Below are 22170 nucleotides of genomic sequence, written 5' to 3'. Positions count from 1 at the left end.
TCTTTCTGGCCTGCCAAGTTTCAAAAGAGAGATCAGTCACGAGTCTTATAGGTCTCCCTTTATATGTGAGGGCACGTTTACCCCTTGCTGCTTTCAGAATTTTCTCTTTATCCTTGTATTTTGCCAGTTTCACTATGATATGTCGTGCAGAAGATCGATTCAAGTTACGTCTGAAGGGAGTTCTCTGTGCCTCTTGGATTTCAATGCCTTTTTCCTTCCCCAGTTCAGGGAAGTTCTCAGCTATGATTTCTTCAAGTACCCCTTCAGCACCTTTCCCTCTCTCTTCCTCCTCTGGAATACCAATTATGCGTATATTATTTCTTTGTAGTGTATCACTTAGTTCTCTAATTTTCCCCTCATACTCCTGGATTTTTTTATCTCTCTTTCTCTCAGCTTCCTCTTTTTCCATAACTTTATCTTCTAGTTCACCTATTCTCTCCTCTGCCTCTTCAATCCGAGCTGTGGTGGTTTCCATTTTGTTATGCATTTCTTTTAAAGCGTTTTTCAGCTCCTCGTGACTTTTCCTTAGTCCCTTGATCTCTGTAGCAAGAGATTCTCTGCTGTCAGCTATACTGTTTTCAAGCCCAGCGATTAATTTTATGACTATTATTCTAAATTCACTTTCTGTTATATTATTTAAATCCTTTTTGATCAGCTCATTAGCTGTTGTTATTTCCTGGAGATTCTTCTGAGGGGAATTCTTCCACTTGGTCATTTTGGATAGTCTTTGGCATGGTGAGCACCTGCAGGGCACTTCCCCTGTGCTGTGGTGTATAACTGGAGTTGGTGGGCGGAGCCGCAGTCAGACCTGATGTCTGCCCCCAGCCCACCGCTGGGGCCACAGTCAGACTGGTGTGTGCCTTCTCTTCCCCTCTCCTATGGGCGGGATTCACTGTGGGGTGGGGTGGCCTGTCTGGGCTACTTGCACACTGCCAGGCTTGTGATGCTGGGGATCTGGCGTCTTAGCTGGGGTGGGTAGGCAAGGTGCACAGGGGCAGGAGGGGCAGGTTTAGCTTGCTTCTCCTTAGGTGATCCACTTCAGGAGGGGCCCTGTGGCAGCAGGAGGGAGTCAGATCCGCTGCTGGAGGTTTGGCTCTGCAGAAGTGCAGAGTTGGGTGTTTGCAGGGAGCGAGCAAGTTCCCTGGCAGGAACTGGTTCTCTTTGGGATTTTGGCTGGGGGGTGGGCGGGGGAGATGGCGCTGGCCAGCACCTTTGTTCCCCACCAAACTGAGCTCTGTCGTCCGGGGGCTCAGCAGCTCTCCTTCCCTTTGTCCTCCAGCCTTCCCGCTTTCTGAGCAGAACTGTTAACTTATGACCTCCCAGAGGCTAAGTCGCGCTTGCTGTCGGAACACAGTTCGTCAGGCCCCTCCTCTTTTGCAAGCCAGACTCGGGGGCTCTGGCTGGCGAGCAGCCCCTCCACCCCGGCTCCCTCCCGCCAGTCCGTGGAGCGCGCACCGCCTCGTCGCCCTTCCTACCCTCTTCCGTGGGCCTCTAGTCTGCGCTTGGCTCCTGCGACTCCATTCTGCTAATCCTCTGGGGGTTTTCTGGGTTATTTAGTCAGGTGTAGGTGGAATCTAAGTGATCAGCAGGAGGCGCGGTGAGCCCAGCGTCCTCCTATGCCGCCTTCTTCCCTCTCTCTGGCAACTGTCTTTATGCAGTCAAGGGGAGTAGAGCAATTCAAGGAATATTTGGAAACTGAACCAACAGTGAAATATTTCCTTTTGTTATTAACTGAATTAATTAACCATTTACTTGACCCTACTGTGTGCTTGATACCATGAGAATTGCTCAGGATGCAGTGACAAAACCAGAAATAGGCTGCCTTCATAGAGCATACATTCTTTTAGGGGAGACTCAGTTGTACCAACCAACCAACCTAAAAGGGTGTTAAGATTGAGAATATTATCCTGTTAGTTTATGACATATGTTGTAAATATTACCAGGCCATTTATGACATAATCCATGAATTCTCCCATATAGATCTGATGGTGGGAAATTTTACCATTTTTTTTTTCAAATCTTGGAATTTAAGGTAGAACCATCTGAGAGGCTTCTAATGCTTCTCAAACTTGAGTCAGCTTATTGGAAAAGAGCAACTTCAAATTGTAAGATTGACCAAGAAATTTGGAACAAAGCTAGGTAAACCTTGAAGGATTCAAAGTGTATTATCAAGAAGTGGCTCATTATGTGGAAATAGAGAGAGTGTCAGGCTGCTTAGTTCTGGAGGCAACCTTTCTGAAAGTGATGGTCAACCTGAAGACAGCACTGCAATGTTTACATTGAAAAAGTATGAAGTAATCAGGTAGACTTGAATACAGTTAGTAGGTTTGTGTTCTGACAACCGAAAAGACACAAAGTAGCACTTAGAAACTATAGATTTGGTGAAGATTATTCAACTTCTAATGGTTGGATATACATTGATGAACATTATTCAGTGACTTTGGGATCCTTTAGGGCGTTTGAAGTAAATAGTGCATTTCTCTTATCCTTAAAAGAGTTAGGAAACCATAAAACAAAGTAAGGGCAAACAGAATAACAATACTGAATTAAAAAAAAATAAATTATGGCTCAGAATTGAGCAGAAAGTAGAGGAGAGTCAGTTTTTTAAATTGAAACATTGAATGAGAAAACAAAATCTTGCACAATAGATTGATATACAATATTGATGTACAGAGCAGGGTGCCTGGGTGGGTCAGTTGGTTGAGTGTCCAACTTTGTCTTAGGCCATGATCTTGCAGTTCACAGGTTCAAGCTCCGCATTGGGCTCTGTACTGATGCTCAGAGCCTGGAGCCTACTTCGGATTCTGTATCTCCCTCTCTCTCTGCCCCTCCCCAGATTGTGTTGGCTCTATCTCTCTCTTTCTCTCTCTCTCTCTCTCTCAAAAATAAATAATAAAACATTTTTAAAATGATTTAAAAAGTATTGATGTACAGTGAAAGAAAATAACATCAACAGAATGTATGAAAAATGAATTGGGCAATGGTACCTTCACATAAGGTTGCTAAAAGTTGTCTTCATTTAAAATGTTGAGTTTGTCTTACATTGATGGAGCACTTTGCTACTGCAAAAAAACAAAAAACAAAAGAAAACAACAACAAGAACAGAGTAAGGATTAACATGTGTGTGTGTGTGTGTGAGAGAGAGAGAGAGAGAGAGAGAGAGAGAACACCAAAAGTCCTTTTTGGAAATGTTTTCTAGCTGAATCTCATATATTTTTGTGGTTTGAGCTAGTTAATATTGTATTTTGCAGTATTTTGTCAAAAGCCCTATTAGTCAGCTTTTAAACTGCATTTATACTTGGGGTGCCCAGGTGGCTCAGTCAGTTAAGTGTCTGACTTTGGCTCAGGTCATGATCTCAATGGTTTGTGGTTTCAAGCCCACATCAGGCTCTGTGCTGAGCCTGGAGCCTGCTTTGGATTTTATCCCTTCCCCCTCTCATGCTCTCTCTCTTTCAAAAATAAATAAACATTAAAAAAATTTAAACCACATTTATAGTAAAAAAACAATGGCAATATCTTAGGCAACATTAGAAAGTAATATGTGAGATATATTGGGTGACTTGAGAATAACTTATCCTAATGTTTGATGCCTTGTAAGTCTCTTCATTGTGGTGACAGCTTCCAAATGAAGCTGACTTCATTATTCATTACAATGACTATTACGGTATAACATGAAAGCCAGATACTGACTTTATATTTTATTATTTTATGGATTAATACTTACAACTGCAATTCCGGCACTGTTCACACTAGGGTGAAGAATGTGCAGATAGAACAGGTTAGGTGAATAAGTTTAGCCTCAACTTGTCAGTTGAAAACACTAATAAATCTGTGAGAAAAGAAACACCAATAAATCTGTGAGAAAAGGAACACTAACAAATCTGTGAGAAAAAGACAGCCTAGATTGCAAAGGTGGCAGGTTTTGTTAGTACAGCCACTCTATAAGAGAGTGCACTGATGGTTATATAGCCTGGTGTGAATAACAGGTAAGAAAAAAACTCTACTGAGGGTGGGGGTCTTCTGTTTCTTTTGGTCTCCTGGAAGGTATGGAAATGCTAAAAAACATCAGATCTTACTCTACATCTCTTAGCTCTTTACCCTTTTACCTCTCTGGGCAGAGACTTAACCACTTCACATTCTATAAAATCTTAATTCTGTAAATCACTATCTCAGATCTCAGTAGCATGTATGAATACCAGTAATCAAATGTTGCTTTAAGGACGGGGGTAACTTTGGGTTTCTTACAAGTAAGCTGTATTGCAAAGTGCTGCTTTGAAAATAGAATCTAAACTAAAAAGTAGTCTTTTATGGTTTTAATGTTTGCCATAACTACATTGGGAAATTTAATAGAAAAGAAAGTATCGGTTTTTGTTAATCAATGAAAATAGTCTTTAATATAAAATTCTATCACTCTTGGCAATTAAACAAGATTTATGAGGCAAATGTAGCAAGTGATGGTATTTCCAAAAAGAGTACGTTTTTAACCTGATCTTTGTTTATGCTTTTCAACAGTTCCAGGCCCGGCAGGCCTCCTAAGCGTTCTTTGGGAGTGTTTCAGGACAATGCTCGCCTTCTGCCCCATTCAGTCCCAGGCCTTTTATCACCAGGACTTATCACTCCGACAGGTAATAAAACCCATCTGATGATCAGCCTTGTCTGTTCATGCTGCCCAGAATTAGAAATAAACTAATAGTGATCTAACTGCCTTGTCCTTCCAAGCTTTTCAAGCTGTACTAAAGGTTACATTATTGAATTTTTAAAGTATTCATGAAAACAATTTTGTTACTCCAGTGACTCAAATCAAATGGACATGACTCTTTAAAAAAATTAATTGTCATTTCCTGGCAGGAAATCCCTTTCAAGACCTTATTGTATGTATGTTTTTATGTGTTGGGGGCAGGGATGAGGGGCACTAGCCAAACAAGCCTTGTCTCAAAACCTCCTATAGGATGCAGCACATCTGCTCACTTATATTTCTCAATAATATATATTTGTCTTTGTTTTTAAGGGTTTGGGGCATTTGTGTATCATGCCCAAGTTTTACTCGAGCCTAAAAAGTAGAAAGAAGATGTAGCTTTGATAGAAAAGCTTTCTGATTAGAAAAGACAACATCCAAATGGACATTGTCATAAATAATAATTCAGTGTTTATTAACACTATGATAAATAACATACCCCTAAAAACACCACTTTCATAATTTAGCATTGAACTTTTTTATTCTCTGGAAAAGAGCTTAATAATGCATGAAACACTTAAAATAAGCTTAATATTTCTTTAACTGAAACTTTAAAAATCAGTAAAGTTATTACATGGTAAAAAATGAAAATGAACTTAATGATAATGTGATATTTATACCTTTAATAACACAAAATTTTATAAAGCACCTACTGTATTTGAGTATTATGTCTAAGGTAATAAAAATTATATGAGTATCAGTACTTGCCTATAGTTGAACTAGAGAGAAGGACATGTAAACTAATAATTATAATAAAGTATGATATAGACAATAATACAAATACATACTGGGTGCTTTAAAATCATAGAAATGGGAGAAACTAAATCAATTTAGTAAGTTGGGTAATACACACAGGGATGGAAACTTTGGAGCTATGTTTTGTAGACTGAGTGTTGGATAGAAGGTAAATCAGTAGAAAAACATTCTAGGCAGAGAGGAGACTGTAGACAGATATACACTGATGAGAAAGAGCCTAGTGTGGGGAAATATCAATTAAGGCGAAGAGACTAGAGAAGATATTTGAGGTGGGAGACTCATAGGCAATATGTTTAGAATAGAGAGGGTGGGAAAAGCCAACTTGTGAACGTAGCTTTTTATTTATCAGGTTTAGCAGTTTAGGATTTTCCCTATAGACCAGTGGTGTCTTTCAAGGACTTTCCTTATTGCTGACATGGAATTGGGGAAGTACTTCCAGAATCCCCACTTTTACCTCAGAATATTATATATTCTAGTTCACATAAAATTTTGTTTAAATTTTTAAAAAGTCTGTTGTAGATAAAAAGAACCACTGCTAAGAAACGGTAAATGTTCTGAAAACAATTATTGTGGAGTTTAAGTAGCAATGAAAGCAACAAAAGGAAGGAAGGTCACTTGTTACAGTTTAGGGGAAAAATACTGAGGACTGGAACTAAAGAAAGTTCAATACAATGAAAAAGATATTTAGAATGGCTTAGTAATTATAATTAATCACACTTGATAATTGACAAAAATGGAGAGTGAGAGGATGAAGTCTAGGATAATTCATGTCTAGCCTGGGTAACAAGCTGAATGATGGTGTCATCCAAGACAGAGAATTTAGGAAGAGACACAGGTTTTGGGGGTTAGAAAATGATTTTTTAGAGTACATATTTATAAACAAATTCTCAATTTTTCCTGTGCATATAAAAGAATATAGAAGGGATAACAGTGCCTGAAATATATCTTGGTGCTCGATAAATGATAATCTATTTCTTGACTTATAAAATAAAATACATTGATAGAGCCTAGAAATAGTACCGTGTAAATAATCAGACCCACGTTCTGATTTTGAGGGAATGTGTAGATGAAAGAAAAAAAAAGGATTTTTAGGGGTGCCTGAGTGGCTCAGTCAGTTAAGTGTCCGACTTTGGCTCAGGTCATGATCTTGCTATTCGTGGGATCGAGTATGGCATTGGGCTCTGTGCTGACATCTCAGAGCCTGGAGCCTGCTTTGGCATCTGTGTCTCCCTCTCTCTCTGCCCCTCCCCAACTTGTGCTCATTCTCGCTCTCTCTCTTTCTCTCTTTCAAAAATAAATAAATATTAAAGAAAACAGAAGAAAAAATGATTTTATTTTATTCTTTTGGGGCTTATTTATTTATTTATTTATAATATAATTTATTGCCAAATTGGTTTCCATACAACACCCGTGCTCATCCCAACAAGTGCCTTGAAGTTAATGTACTCTTGAGTAAACTATATCTGTTATCTGAAGAAAATCAGTAATATATGTTAAATTCTTATTATATACCAGGCATAAGTGTTAAGTGTTTTATATGCACTTCATTTAATCTTCACTGTAGCCTTATGGATTTAGTCTTCATTTTTCAAGTGAACAATTTATGGCTCACTGAGTTTACATTAATTGCTTAAGGTCACAAAGCAATTGAGTGGCAGAATTGGGTTTCAGACCCAAGTCTTTTAAACTCCAGAGTCCATACTCTTTCCTCATCTTCACGATGTCATATAGTACATGTGAGAATCCAGTCTGAGGCTTTCACCTTCTCCTAATTTACTTGGCATATATATTTCATTTTTCTTAGAGCCTCCTTCCTTGCATTATTAGGGCCTTGGCCTTCCTCCTACAGCTTGGATTTATCACACTGAGAGCCAATGAGAGAAAAATCCTCAATTCTTAATTCTTTCCTTGCTCCTAGAATGAAATGATAGAGATAGATAAGATATTGAGTGGGGAAAGGCATGAGCATTTCTGTCTAAAAGACAAAAAGTAGAGAAAAAAACATTAAATAGGGGGAGATGGAGGAATCTTCACAGCTCGATAGTAATTCCTCTCCTTAATTTACATGACTTTATTTTACAAGCCAAAGAATATTCTACTCACCTATAGTCAGATGTAAGAAGAAAACGTTGTGTAAAACCAAGTGGAAATAATTCTAGGATTATGCATTATTTTGGATTAGACATACCACTTCACTCCTCCATTAACAAAGATAATTGACAATAAACTCTCAATTTAGCTATCAACAAATTTAATATTTGACATTATACTTTCTATGCCTTTCAAGCTTAACTTTCATTAATTTCATTAATTTTATTTATTTATTTTAAGTTTTATTTGAATTCCAGTTGATTTTTTGTAGTTTCAAGTTTTTATTTCAATTCCAATTAGTTAACATACAGTGTAATATTAGTTTCTGGTGTAGAATTTGGTGATTCATCACTTATACACAACATCCAGTACTCATCATAGACAGTTGCTATTTGTAATACAATCTGTTATGGATTGAGATTCATCCTCACCCCTCCCCCACAAGGATTATTGAAATATTTTACAATACTTTTAGTTCCAGGTACTTGTGTCTCAAAATATTTTTTTGTAAAGAAAGATACAATGCTATACAGTTGTGTGTAATTTTATATACAACATACAAATTAATTATTGAAAAGCGTCTGCTGGGGCGTCCTGTTTCAGTATCATATGTGTGGAGAAGACCCTCTGAATCCTGCTAAATTTGCCTAAGTAACGGAACTTGTTCTATATTTGTTTGTATCATTTCTTTCCATTTATAACCTAAATATGGTGTCTAAAGGTAACAATATAGAATGATCAGGTTGTCTCTTTTAAGATATTATGATGTTTTTTTATGTTACTTTTGTTTTTAATTTGTTGTTTTCCCCCAGCAGTTGCCAGCAAAAAACTCATGTAAAAAGGATTAGAAATGGTTAAGGTGTCATCATTTGATTTATTTAAGAAGAGTTCTCAATTTATTAATATAGCTTGATATATACATCTTTAAAAATGCAGAATAATATCAAGTGTGCCATATTGTTATATCTGCTTAGCATAAAGGTAATTTCTTTTACTTTGTATTTTCATATGATTTTATTTCCTTTTCTGATGTAATTTTTTGTTTTCATTTCAAAGATGTTCATTTTCTTCTTGGCTATATTTCCCCTATATAATGGAACCTGATTCATTCAAGCTCCTCTAATTCAGGATTTGAGATAATTCGGACAGTGGCTATGCTAAAGTCTCCAATATTAATAAAAATACCTTAGCAAACAAAACCATAAACAAGAAAGAAATGTACATGGGTGTGAGTAAGTGCATTGGTGTAGGGTTAAAAAACTTGAGAGGTTTAAATTTACTTAGGGACCTAAAGACTACTTCAGTAAGATCTGATTCTTTATAAATAATCAACATACGTACTATTGAAGATAGGTTTTTTTTTTCACTAAAGTAGGACCCATAGGATCTATTCTTAAAAATATTGCCTGATATTTATTTAGATATTATTCCTATGTAACTATAGATAGATATAGTATCTATCTCTATTTCTATTAAATATATATTAAGATTATATATATTAATATTTCTATTATATATATTCACTCTTTTTATTTAACATATATCTATTGAGTATATTGAGCATTTATTCTGCACCAAACAATATGAGAGAAAATTATAACACCTTAAAATAAAATGCATTTTGTGAGTCAGAGTTTTTCCAAATTTCATCCAGCCTTTTCCTTAGTTATTACAAAATGATGAAGTTTGTGTTTTACCTTCATATATTGAACTGCTTGATGTTCTGAACATCTCATGTCTCTCTCTTGGTTCCTATTGTTCAATTCACATCATAATTATTCATAGTACATTAATACATAGTAATCTTATTTTCTGATATTTTTTCAATAAAATCTTTTGGTCTATTAAGGGAAAAAGGAGAAGGAATATTATCCCCATCTTTCTCTGCAGCTCTGCAGAAGTACTAATATCCTTGGATCACACTGAAGGGATGGATTACCTGTGTATGCCTTTGAATTTCCCAAAAGATGACTGCTTGCTTTTCTTCAGCTTATGAAGCATTTCAAATAGATGTGGAATTTGGCTTGAGAGAGATTTAAACTGGCAGCTTACAAAGAAGTAATATAGTGCTTTAGATGAAATTCTGTAGTGTTCATTTCCTAACAGGTAGCAGATTCTTCAGTTTTGTTTATTTTTTATTATATTTTTTATTTTGATTCTAGCTCTATTGTGGGAAAATATTTTCAGGAATTTCAGCTCAAGTCCCTGGTGAAGAGACCAGTCCACAAACCAGTGAAGATAAAATGCAGTAATAGTGGCTACAGCACTCAACTCAGAATTGGCAGAACCATAAGTAGAATCATGCCAAGTCTTGGCAGTGTGATGCCAACTTTATGATATGATCATAATTTCAATTATCCTGATACCACTTTTGAATCAGTGTCCCTTCTTTTTCACAATACATTTCATATTCTCAGTTTGGAGGCTAAGAAGTGGTCTTAAGGAGCACAGAAAGGTCCTAGGCTTTTCTTTTATCAGTGTAAAAAGGAAAGCTCAATATAGAAAAAAAATCAACCTTTTGATGTTTGATTTAAAACATGCCTGTTTATATGACTTTCCTTGGGTTTTTCAATGAGCATTATTGTAAAGCATGCTTCATATCACACAAATGGTACCTGCTTTTATGTCATTAGATTTTCTTAGTTATTTCTTGTGTGTTCAGGAAGACTATTGGCCTAGTAGGAACCAGAGGTTGAATTACTAATATTTTCTAACATAGAGTGCAGTTTAGACTTAATATGCAATTTTACTTTCTTTACTAAATAAAAAGCCTAACTACATCAGTTTGATAGCAAGAACCCCATTCATTCTATTAGTTGAATCTGGGTTTCCCAAATCTCAATTTCTTTGTTAATTTTTTTTCTATATGTGTTCTAAATATTTTAATATAAAAATGTCTCCACCCAATTTTTTTTAAACTTCTGTAAATTATTTTCATCCTGCATGAGAGTCTCACAGAGCAGATTCCTTTGCTGATTTTCAATGTAGACAGATGGGAAAACTTTGAATTTAAGCAAACCTTACAGGATGGTGGTTGTGGTGATGATGATGATGATGGTGGTGGTGGTGATAATTTAAATAATGCTTTTATAAAGCACTTCTATATCTTTAATGTAGCTCTATGTGTATGCATATACCTAAACTTTAACTTTCAAAAGAATGATTTTAAAATTTTTTCTCATTTGATCTTTTCAGCAATCCTGTAAAGTTAGCGTTAATATTTCTGTCTAACAGATGAATAAAATGAGTTTTCAAAAGTTAACTGAGTTGCTTCAAATGTGAGAGACAGTAAAGTATGAAGCCAAGTCTCTTGACCATTAATTTATTTTTCCCCTTTTCAATATTTATTTTACTTTATTTTTTAAGTTTTAATTTAAGTCCTAGTTAGTTAACATACAGTGTAATATTAGTTTCAGGTATAAAATACAGTGATTCAACACTTCCATACAATGCCTCATGATCATCACAAGTGCACTCCTTAATTCTAATCACTTATTTAACCCATCCCTCCATACACCTCCCCTCTGGTAACCATTCGTTTGCTGTCTATAGTTGAGTCTTGACCATTAATTATAAAAGCTGAGATCTCTTGAGCATTAATATCATAATTTTATAAATACACGGAACTACATCTCTCATGCAAAAGCTTGGTGTTGAGAATTTAGGCTGTAAATCATTATGGTTGTATCAGAACTACTTAGGTACGAGAGATAAGATGTCAGGTATGTCAGAATAGGAATTCCTGGAATAATCCATGTAATTAACTGTTGGTGACTGCATAACTTCAATAAAATAAAACCTTGATGTTTTCCTTTACTTTTTTTAATCATTTTTATAGTATTTTATAGTGTGGGAAGCTAGTATAATTAGATGTGTCTATAATTTTTCTTTCCAAAGAGTATAAAAACAGTCTTCTGAATGACTGCAACCTACTTTTCCTGTAAAGAAAGGTAACAGTTATAAATTGTTCCTGTTGTGACAATTCTTGAGTAAATAACTCTGATATGTATGGATTGAATTAATATGGTCAAGTTAATGAGAAATACAAATGTTGCCAAACTCCACTAGTTTGAGTGCAATGCTATTTTTCATTTACAGTTCTAACTTCCATCTGTGTTTAGAGGATCACTGATGACTACACACTGTCATTGTGTTAAGTGATATATCCCACATTGCCCTGCTTTCCATCTAATCAATCCTCAAACCATCCCCAAATGAGATCTTATAAAAATCACAAAGTCACAGCACACCTGTATCATTCATGCGAGGACTTTAAGAGACAAAACAGATGAACATAAGGGAAGGGAAACAAAAATATAAAAACAGGGAGGGGGACAAAACAGAAGAGACTCATAAATATGGAGAACAAACTGAGGGTTGCTAGAGGGGTTGTGGGAGGGGGGGATGGACTAAATGGGTAAGGGGCATTAAGGAATCTACTCCTGAAATCATTGTTATACTATATGCTAACTAATTTGGATGTAATTAAAAAAATTAAATTAAATTAAAAAAATCACAAAGTCACAAGGCAAATCTAGTGTATTGTAGAAAGACACATTCGCATCTCTAGGGCTCACATCCAACTTCATTTTCCACATCACACAGAATTTCCATAAAATGAAATACACAACTCTTCACCTACTACATGTATCATTTCTTCAGTGCCTGGTCTTTATGCTGACTTACTTTTCCCAGGGGACAAATCATACATTTAAATAGCACAGTAAAACTTTCCATTGTATAATATGCTTGAAAGATGATAAGCTGCCTCGTGACTACTTTATTTTATTGGATTCAGTAGATGGCTGTATTGAAATAACTCATTATATTAAAGTGTGTAGTTAGGAAAACACACTAAGTATTAATAATTTAAGGACTACTACAAAGCAAAAATAAATTTCTTATCATTTCCTATTAAAGTGATAGAGGATAATAAGAGTTAAAATCTACAGGCATCACCTTCATATTGTGACTAGAAATGAGTAACAAAACATAGCCTTGATACATAGTGCCCAACTACAAAAAAATCTATAGGTCATAAGATATCATGCCTCTGTTATCAACCCAAAGTTGGGGGTAGGGGTTAGTTACTGTGGTGTTGGTGGTGGTGAAAATTTTTTGTGTGACCTCTGGCTCCCCTTTTGCAATGTGTAAACTTTGGATCATGTTGTCAACTCATTTTCTTTATATTTAATATAGGTAACATCCTGAGAGTTCGCAAAAATTTTCATTGTACACTTGTACACATGCCTGAATCAATATAGACAGTACCTTTGTATTGAGCTTAAAAATGTTATTAGTGTATGCTTTTCCTTTCATGAGTGCTCTCTGTAATTTTAATGTACAGCTGAAAGTGCCAGGTAATAGCTTTTTAAATCTTTATATAAAATAAATATGGGTTAGTAAATAATTTGATATACTCCTTGTATATAATCGCTAAAAATAAAAAGTAGAATTCCCTTGCCTTTGGAGATGTGTCAAGTAAGAAATTGCTATGGCTTGGTTCAGAGAGGTTTTTTCCTGCTTTCTCCTTGAGGGTTTTGATGGTTTCCTGTGTCAGATTCAGGTCCGTTATCCATTTTTACTTTATTTTTGTGAATGTTGTAAGAAAGTGGTCTAGTTTCATTCTTCTGCATGTTGGTATAATTATGCAGTATTTTATTCATATATTTCCCTCTTGTAGTTTAAAGTGATATAGAATACAAATTATGGAAAATTATGGAAAAGAAGAGGAAAAAATATTGGATCACAAATGTAGACTTAGGGAACTCAGTCACTCCATAAAGTATAATAACATTTGTACCATAGGAGTCCAAAAAGAAGAAGATAGGGTAAAATTGGCAGAAGGTTTATTTGAGTAAATTATAGCTGAAAACTTCCATAATTCGAAAATCTTGGGAATTATCTAGACATCCAAATCCAGGAGGCACAGATAACTCCCATCAAAATCAACAAATGCAGGCCAGCACCAAAACATATCATAGTAAAATTTGCAAAATTCAAAGATAAGGAAATAATTTTGAAAGCAACAGGGAAAAGAAATCCCTAACCTACAAGGGAAGACAAACAAGTTTAGAAGCACAGCTAACTATTGAAACTTGCAGATCCGAAGGGAGTATCATGATATATTCAAAGTGGCAAATGGGAAGAATGTGCAGCCAAGAATACACTTTCCAGCAAAGATGTTATTCAGAATAGAAGGAAATACCAAGGGTTTCCCAGACAAACAAATCTAAAGGAGTTCATGACCACTAAACCATCCCTGAAAGAAATATTAAAGGTTGCAGTTTGAGTGAGAAAGAAAGAACAAATGTGATAAAGACTAGGAAGGAACAGAGAATATCTCCAGAAATACCAACTTTACAAGTAACACAATGGCATTAAATTCATATCTATCAATAATCACTCTGAATGTAAATCATCTAGTGCTCTAATCAACAGACATTGGGTATCAGAATGGATGAAAAAGCAAGACCCCTGTTTATTTTGCCTACAAAGACTCATTTTAGACCTAAGTTACCTGTAGATTGAAAGTGAAAGAATGGAGATCCATTTCTCGTGAAGATGGACATCAAAAGAAAGTCTGAGTAGCCGTACTTATATACAATGAACTAGATTATATGGCCGTAACAAGAGATAAATAAGGCACTATATCATAATAAAGAGGTCTATGCAATAAAAATAACTAACAATTGTAAATATTTATGCCCCAAACTTGAAACACCCAAATATATAAATCAATCAATAACAAACATAAAGAAACTCATGATAATAAGACAATAATTGTATGGGACTTAAGCACCTCCCTTACAGCAATGAACAGGTCATCTAAGCAGAAATTCAACAAGGGAGCAATGGCTTTGAATGACACCCTGGGTCAGATGGACTTCACAATTACATTCAGAACATTTCATCCTAAAGATGGAGAATATACATTCTTTTTTAGTGCACGTGGAACATTCTCCAGAATAGATCATCTACTGGGTCACAAATCAGGCCTCAACAATTACAAAAAGACTGAGATCATACCATGTATATTTTCTGACCACAACACCATGAAACTTGAAGTCTACCAGAAGAAAAATTTGTGAAGACCACAAATTCAGAGACTAAAGAACATCCGAGTAAAGAATGAATGGATTAACCAGCAAATTAAAGAAGAAATTAAAAAATACATGGAAGGAAATGGAAATGAAAGCACATTAGTCAAAAACCTTTGGGATGCAGCAAAAGTTGTCAGAAGAAGAAAGTATATAGAAATAGAGGCCTACATCAAAAAGCAACTAAAGTCTCAAATGCACAACCCACCCTGACACCTCAGGGAGCTAGAAAAGGAACAGAAAATAAAGCTAAAAGCCAGCACAAGAATGGAAATAATAAATATTAGAGCATAAATAAATGATATAGAATAAAAAACAACAGTAGGACAAATCAATGAAACTAGGAGCTGGTTCTTTGAAAGAATTAATGAAATTGATAAACCTCTATCCAGACTTCTCAAAAAGAAAAGAGAAAAGACAAAAATAAATCATGAATGAAAGAAGACAGTTACCAGTGAACACCCTGGAAGTACCAACAATTATGAGTATATTATGAAAAATTATATGCCAAAAAATTGGGCAAGCTGAAAGAAATGGATAAATTCCTAGAAACATATCAACCATCAAAACTGAAACAGGATGAAATAGAAATCCTGAACAAACCAGTAACCACCAAAGAAATTTAATCAGTAATGAAAAATCTCCAAACAGAAGTCCAGGGATGGATGGATTTCCAGGGGAATTCTACCAAACATTCTATAAAACTGTTCCAAACAATAGAGATGGGAAGAAAACTTAGAAACTCATTCTACAAGGCCAATATTACCTTGATTCCAAAACCAGATAAAGAACCCACTAAAAAGGAGAAACGCAGGCCAATATCCCTGATGAACATGGATGCAAAGTTTTCAATAAGATACTAGCAAATCAAATCTAACAGTACATTAAATGAATTATTCACCACGATCACGTGGGATTTATTCCTGGACTGGAAGAGTGGTTTAATATTCACAGATCAATCAATGTGATACACCACATTAAGAAAAGAAAGGATAAGAACCATAAGATCATCTCAAAAGATGCAGAAAAAGCAGGTGACCAACTATAGTATCCATTCTTGATAAAAGTTCTCAGCAAAGTATAGATAGAGGGGACATACCTTAACATAATAAAGGCCATATATGAAAGACCCACAGCTAATATAATCCTCACTGAAGAAAAATTAAGAGCTTTTTCTCTACCATCAGGAACAAGACAGGGATGTCCAGTCTCACCACTGTTATTTAACATAGTACTGGAAGTACTATCCTCAGCAATCAGACAAGAAAAAGAAATAAAAGGCTTCCAAATCAGCAAGGAAGAAGTCCAACTTTCACTATTTGCAGATGGCATGTTGCTCTCTATATAAACTCAAACGACTCCTTGAAAACATTTCTAGAGCTGAAACACAAATTCAGCAATATCACAGGATACAAAGTCAACCAGCAGAAATCTGTTGCATTTCTATGCACCAATAATGAAGCAGCAGAATAGAAATCAAAGAACCAATCCCATTTACATGCAACAAAAGCCACAAGAAAACTAGGATAAACCTAATCAAAAAGGTAGAATATCTGAAGTCTGCAAACTATAGAACACTGATGAAAGAAATTGAAGAAAATACATAGAAATGGAAAAACTTTCTATGCTCATGGATTGGAAAAACAAATAATTGTTAAAATGTATATACTACCGGGGCACCTGGGTGGCTCTGTTGGTTAAAGCTTCCAACTTTGGCTCAGGTCATGATCTCGTGGTTTGTGAGATTGAGCCCCGTGTCAGGCTCTGTGCTGACAGCTCAGCGCCTGGAGCCTGCTTCGGATTCTGTGTCTCCCCATCTCTCGGCCCCTCCCCTGCTCATGCTCTGTCTCTGTCTCTCAATAATAAATAAATGTTAAAAAATTTTTAGGAAAAAAATGTATATACTACCCAAAGTAATCTATACGTTTTGTGCAATCCATATCAAAATACCACTAGCATTTTTCTCAGAGCTAGAACAAACAACCCTAAATTTTGTGTGGATCCAAAATATACCTTGAATAGACAAAGAAATCTTTAAAAAGAAAAGCAAAGTTAGAGGCATCAGAATTCCTGACATCAAGCTATATTACAAAGCTGTAGTGATCAAGACAGTAAGGTACTGGCACAAAAATAAACACATAGATCAATGGAACAGAATAGAAAACCCAGAAATGGACCCACAGCTATATGCTCTACTAATGTTTGACAAAGCAAAGAATATCTAACAAAAAAGACAGTTTCTTCAACAAATGGTGTTGGAAACTTGGACAGCAAAATGTAGAATGAAACTGAACCACTTACACCCTATACAAAAATAAATTCAAAATGGATGAAAGACATAAATGTGAGACAGGAAACCATCAAAATCCTACAGGACAACACAGGCAGCAACCTCTTTGACATCTTAGAAAATTCTTAGTACACATGTCTCTGGAGGCGAGGGGGACAAAAACAAAAATGAACTACTGGACCTTCATCAAGAGTGAAGAAAACAATCAAAAAAAGTAAAAAGCAAACTATGGAATGGTAGAAGATATTCCCAAATGAGACATCTGATTAAGGGTCGTTTCCAAAATCTATTAAGAGCTTATAAAACTTAACATCCAAAAAGCAAATAATCCAGTGAAGAAATGGGCAGAGGCATGAATGGAAATTTTTCCAAAGAAGATATATAGATGGCTAACAGACACATGAAAAGATGCTCAACATAACTCATCACCAGGGAAATACAAGTCAAAATTACAATAAGATATCACTTCACACCTGTCAGAGTAGCTAAAGTCAACAACACAGGAAATAGGTGTTTTAAGGATATGGAGAAAGAGGAACATTTTGCACTGTTGGTGGGAATGCAAACTGGTGAAGCCACTCTGGAAAACAGTATGAAGGCTCCTCAAAAAGTTAAAAACAGAAGTATTCTTCCATGCAGCAATTGAAATACTAGGTATTTACTCACAGGATATAAAAATATTGATTCAAAGGGACACATGCACACTGCTGTTTATAGCAGCATTGTCAACAGTAGCAAAAATATAAAGGGAGTCTAAGTGTCCATTGACTGATGAATTCATACGAAAATGTGGTATATATACACAATTGAATATTACTCAGCCATAAAAATAATGAAATCTTGCCATTTGCTGTGATGTGGATGGAGCTAGAGTGTATTTTGTTAAGGGAAACGAGTCAATCAGAGAAAACGAAATACCATCTGATTTCACTCATGTGGAATTCAAGAAACAAAATAGAACATAAGGAAAGGGTGTAAAATGAGAAGAGACCACCATAAGAGACTCTTAACTATAGAGAACAAACTGAGGGGTACTGGAGGGGAGGTGGGAAGGAGATGGGCTAAATGGGTAATTGGTTAAGGAGAGAACTCATGGTGAGCACTGTTACATGTCAGTGAGTAATCACTAAATTTGACTGGAACCGATATCATACTGTATATTAACCAACTAGAACTTAAATAAAAACTTGAAGGAAATGAAGAAAAATGTCCAAAGTATTTTCCACCTGAAAAAAAAATTTAAGAATTTAAAGAAATGCATTCTTTAACAACCTATCCCTGAAACCTGAATTCAAGTATTTGCACCAAATACTGTCTCCTGTTCAACAGTTAATCTGTAAAGAAAGTTATACTTTGTTTAATTATGTGACCTTAGTATAAATGTGTATCCATTTCTACATTAAGTATAGATTTATAGTTGATGAGAATGGAGACTGAGGACCAGGGTGAAGGAAACATCCTTTGGTTCGTTTCTGTGCAGCATTGTGGACCTTGACATTTTGAGGCAAAGCAAAAGAACGGGTGGAGACAAGAAGCAATAATAAAGTGGAAAGGTGACCAAAATGACCTATTCCTATTTCACAATTTATTCTAGGGTCAGCCTAAGGTATAAATAGATAAATATTCGAAAGCTGAAAGTTAGAGTTATGTTTTGTGATTTTGTTGTTTTACACAGTTGGCTTTTTAATCAAGGATTGCACTTGAAAACTGAAATAGAGGTTTCTTGGAAAAAGAACCAAATTCAATAGTTGTGTTTGAAATCATTTGTAGGAAGGGCTTTATGAAAAGGGCATACCATAGCCCCTTGGGCTTAGATACCTTGGTCACAATGGATAAAAGACCTAATTGGGAAATAAGAACAAAAATTAACTATTGGACCTTCATCAAGATAAAAAAAAAACATGCACAGTGAAGGAAACAATCAATAAAAATAAAAGGCAGCCTACCAAATTGGAGAAGATATTTGCAAATGATATATATGATAAAGGGTTAGTATCCAAAATCTATAAAGAACTTATGAAACTCAACACCCAAAAAACAAATAATTCATTAAAAATATGGGCAGAACACATGAATAGACCTTTTTCAAAAGAAATATCTGGATGACTAACAGACACAGGAAAGGTGCTCAACATCACTCATCATCAGGGAAATACAAATCAAAACTATGATGAGATACCACATTACACCTGTCAGAATGGCTAAAACTGACAACACAGGAAATAAAAGATGCTGGCTAGGATATGGAGAAAGGGGAATCTTTGCACTATTGGTGGGAATGCAAACTAGTGCAACCACTCTGGAAAAATAGTATGGAGGTTCCTCAAAAATTAAAAATAGAACTACCCTATGACCCAGAATTTGCACTACCAGATGTTTATACAAAGGATACATAAATACTGATTCTAAGTGGCACATACCTTCTATGTGTACTAACAATTAATAACAATAGTTGAATTATGGAAAGAGACCAAATGTCCATAGACTGATGAATGGACAAAGGAGATGTGGTATACATATACAACGGAATGTTACTCAGCCATCAAAAAGAATGGAATCTTATCATTTGCAGCGACGTTAGTGGAGCTAGAGTGTATTTTGCCAAGTGACATAAGGCAAGCAGAGAAATACAAATACCGTATGATTTCACTTAAATGTGGAATTTAAGAGACAAAAGAGATGAACATTGAGGACTGCAAAAGAAGAGAGAGAGGCAACCCTTAAGAGATTCTTAACCAGAGAGAACAACTTGAGGGGTGCTGGACGTGAGGTGGGTTGGGGGATGGGCTTAAATAAGTGTTGAGTATTAAGGAGGATATTTGTTGTGAAGAGCACTGGGTATTATATGTAAGTGATGAATCACTAAATTCTACTCTTGAAACCAATATTCACCTATATGTTAAGTAGAACAAAATAAAAACTTTAAAAAATGAAGAAAGGTAATATTAAAAAAAGACCTAATATAGTTTCCCTGGAAACACTCATAATATATTACACCTGATTGTGGAATTGTGCATTGAAATAAAAGCTTAATTAAGGCAATTAGATAAATGATTATTAAATGGTAAAGAACATTGTCCTTAAACTGTGAGAAATGTAATGTATTCCATCACACTGTCAAAGTAAAATAGAAGTTTGAAGTCAAACATATTCTGGTGTATATTGTAGTGAAGAAAGTATGATTTATAGAGTGGACCTTTTAATTTTCATAACTTTTATGCCCATTCCCTTTCAAAAAAAAAACTTTTGTCCCAGCTTGATGTTTGATATCTACATATTAGTTTTTCTTTTAGGACCAGAGTATTTGTTGTGTGCTTTGAGAAAGGTAACTAAAATGACTGAAGGCATGGAGAGAAGCTTGCATATGAAGCAAACTAAAAATGAATAGTTCCCTTTAGGCAAGACAGATACAATTTAAAAGGGGATATGATCTAAGTATATTAGTCCATTCAAGACATGCATTTAGTGATTGAAGACCTTTTCACTGGCTTAGAGAATATGAAATAAATATATTGAAGATTAAGGGAGGAATTAAGAGTAATCCTTGAAAACAATTTAGACTGAAAGGAAGAGAGAGAAATGGCTTTTAGGTTTAAATATTTTTTGTCCCAATTGTAGTCCAGTTCAACTCATGTTAGAATTTATTGAGATAACAACTTCATAAAGAGTGGTGAAGAAACCTTCAGGATGTTCATGATAAGACCATTTTTTTTTCTGAAGGTGACATGTATTGGAGTTAATGATCACAGTTTCCCACAAAGTCATCCTCAGGTGTTCTTTTACAGGTAGAAAAAAAAAAGGTTTATCTTCACATGACATTGCTTATATTGTTCATTTCTAAAGAGATAGCATTGTTTAAAGAAGGTATGCAAAATAAGTCTTTTATTCTTTTTTATGTTTTTTGAGAAATTCCAACTAAAACCATTTATTTCCTTATATATTGGTTTTGTTCATTTGACCAGCAATGATCAATCCTTTAATAACTTGCATTATTCAAATTTATTTTGCATTTAATTTTATATTCATAATTTACAATGAATATTAACTGAAATTTTCATATAGCTTCTACTGATAGAGTGTAGTTTTCTTTTTTTTTAATTTTTTTTTAACGTTTATTTTATTTTTGAGACAGAGAGAGACAGAGCATGAACAGGAGAGGGGCAGAGAGAGAGGGAGACACAGAATCTGAAACGGGCTCCAGGCTCTGAGTGGTCAGCACAGAGCCCAACGTGGGGCTCGAACTCACGGACCGTGAGATCACGACCTGAGCCGAAGTCGGATGCCTAACCGACCAAGCCACCCAGGCGCCCCTAGAGTGTAGTTTTCAAAAAAATAAACAAAAATTAGCTGAAGAGAAAACACATATTTTTTATAATTGTGTTCTTTAAAATCTGAAAAGAACATTACTTTAAAATTATTCCTTCCTACTTATAGTCAACAGACAAATCCTCCTCTAACAATGTTCTGATCTTTCAAAAATACAGATTTGTTATTATCCCTTGCTTAAAACTCTACTATGCCTTTTCACTGACAGCAAAATGAAGTTCAAATTTCTTAAAATGGAAAGTCTTTCTGATCCTGCCTCAGCATAACTTTCTATCATCATCTCCCACAAGTTCTTTCTCAAATATCATGTACTATATAATCTCATTGAACTTGTCTCTATTCTTCAGATACTCTATGTTCTTTCACACATCCATGACTTTGTGTATGCTCTTCCCTCTTGTCTGCATTACTTATGAAGATGAGTAAAACTTCAACACAGAATCTGTCTTGACATGGGAACTTTTGAATTAGTATAGCAAGATATTAATTATATACAGCTATTATAATTTCTTTACAATAAAAATAAAATACTTGAATAGTATGAGTATTTCTATCAATTTACTATGAGTATCAAGTTCTTTCAACAAAATTATTTAATGAATAATTATTGAGCACCAATTACATTTTGACTCTCGCAAGCTCTTTGATGTTGCTAATTGTGTGCAATTTTAAGGTTTTTGATTCCAGAATGGCAGGGCCAAGGATTCTAGATAAAGCAAATGATATCTCTGTTATGTCAAATGTATGCAAAAGCAAGAACTTCCATGATGACATCTGTATCAATTTGATTACTTCAAAAAGCCACTGCCAATTTTTGTGGACTCCTAAGAATTACTACACTTGTTCTGCTACCCAGAAAAGTGACTGACAAC

At 35.1% G+C, this 22170-nt stretch overlaps 1 protein-coding gene across 1 annotated transcript in view; it reads left to right on the top strand.

Annotated features, from left to right (window-relative positions):
- LOC121025218 (dachshund homolog 2-like) overlaps nt 1-4690 on the top strand; it is a 401711-nt gene extending 397021 nt beyond the window's left edge. Inside the window, exon 3 of the mRNA XM_040467671.1 lies at nt 4513-4690. Coding sequence (XP_040323605.1) covers nt 4513-4690 — 178 coding nt within the window. The remainder of the gene's footprint in view (nt 1-4512) is intronic.
- Nucleotides 4691-22170: the final 17480 nt, after the last annotated feature.

Source organism: Herpailurus yagouaroundi, unplaced genomic scaffold, assembly GCF_014898765.1.
Source record: "Herpailurus yagouaroundi ecotype Mexico unplaced genomic scaffold, PumYag 67555, whole genome shotgun sequence".
NCBI classification, from domain to species: Eukaryota; Metazoa; Chordata; class Mammalia; order Carnivora; family Felidae; genus Herpailurus; species Herpailurus yagouaroundi.
The sequence above is the reverse complement of the archived record's forward strand: the minus strand, read 5'-3'. Positions and strand labels throughout refer to the sequence as shown.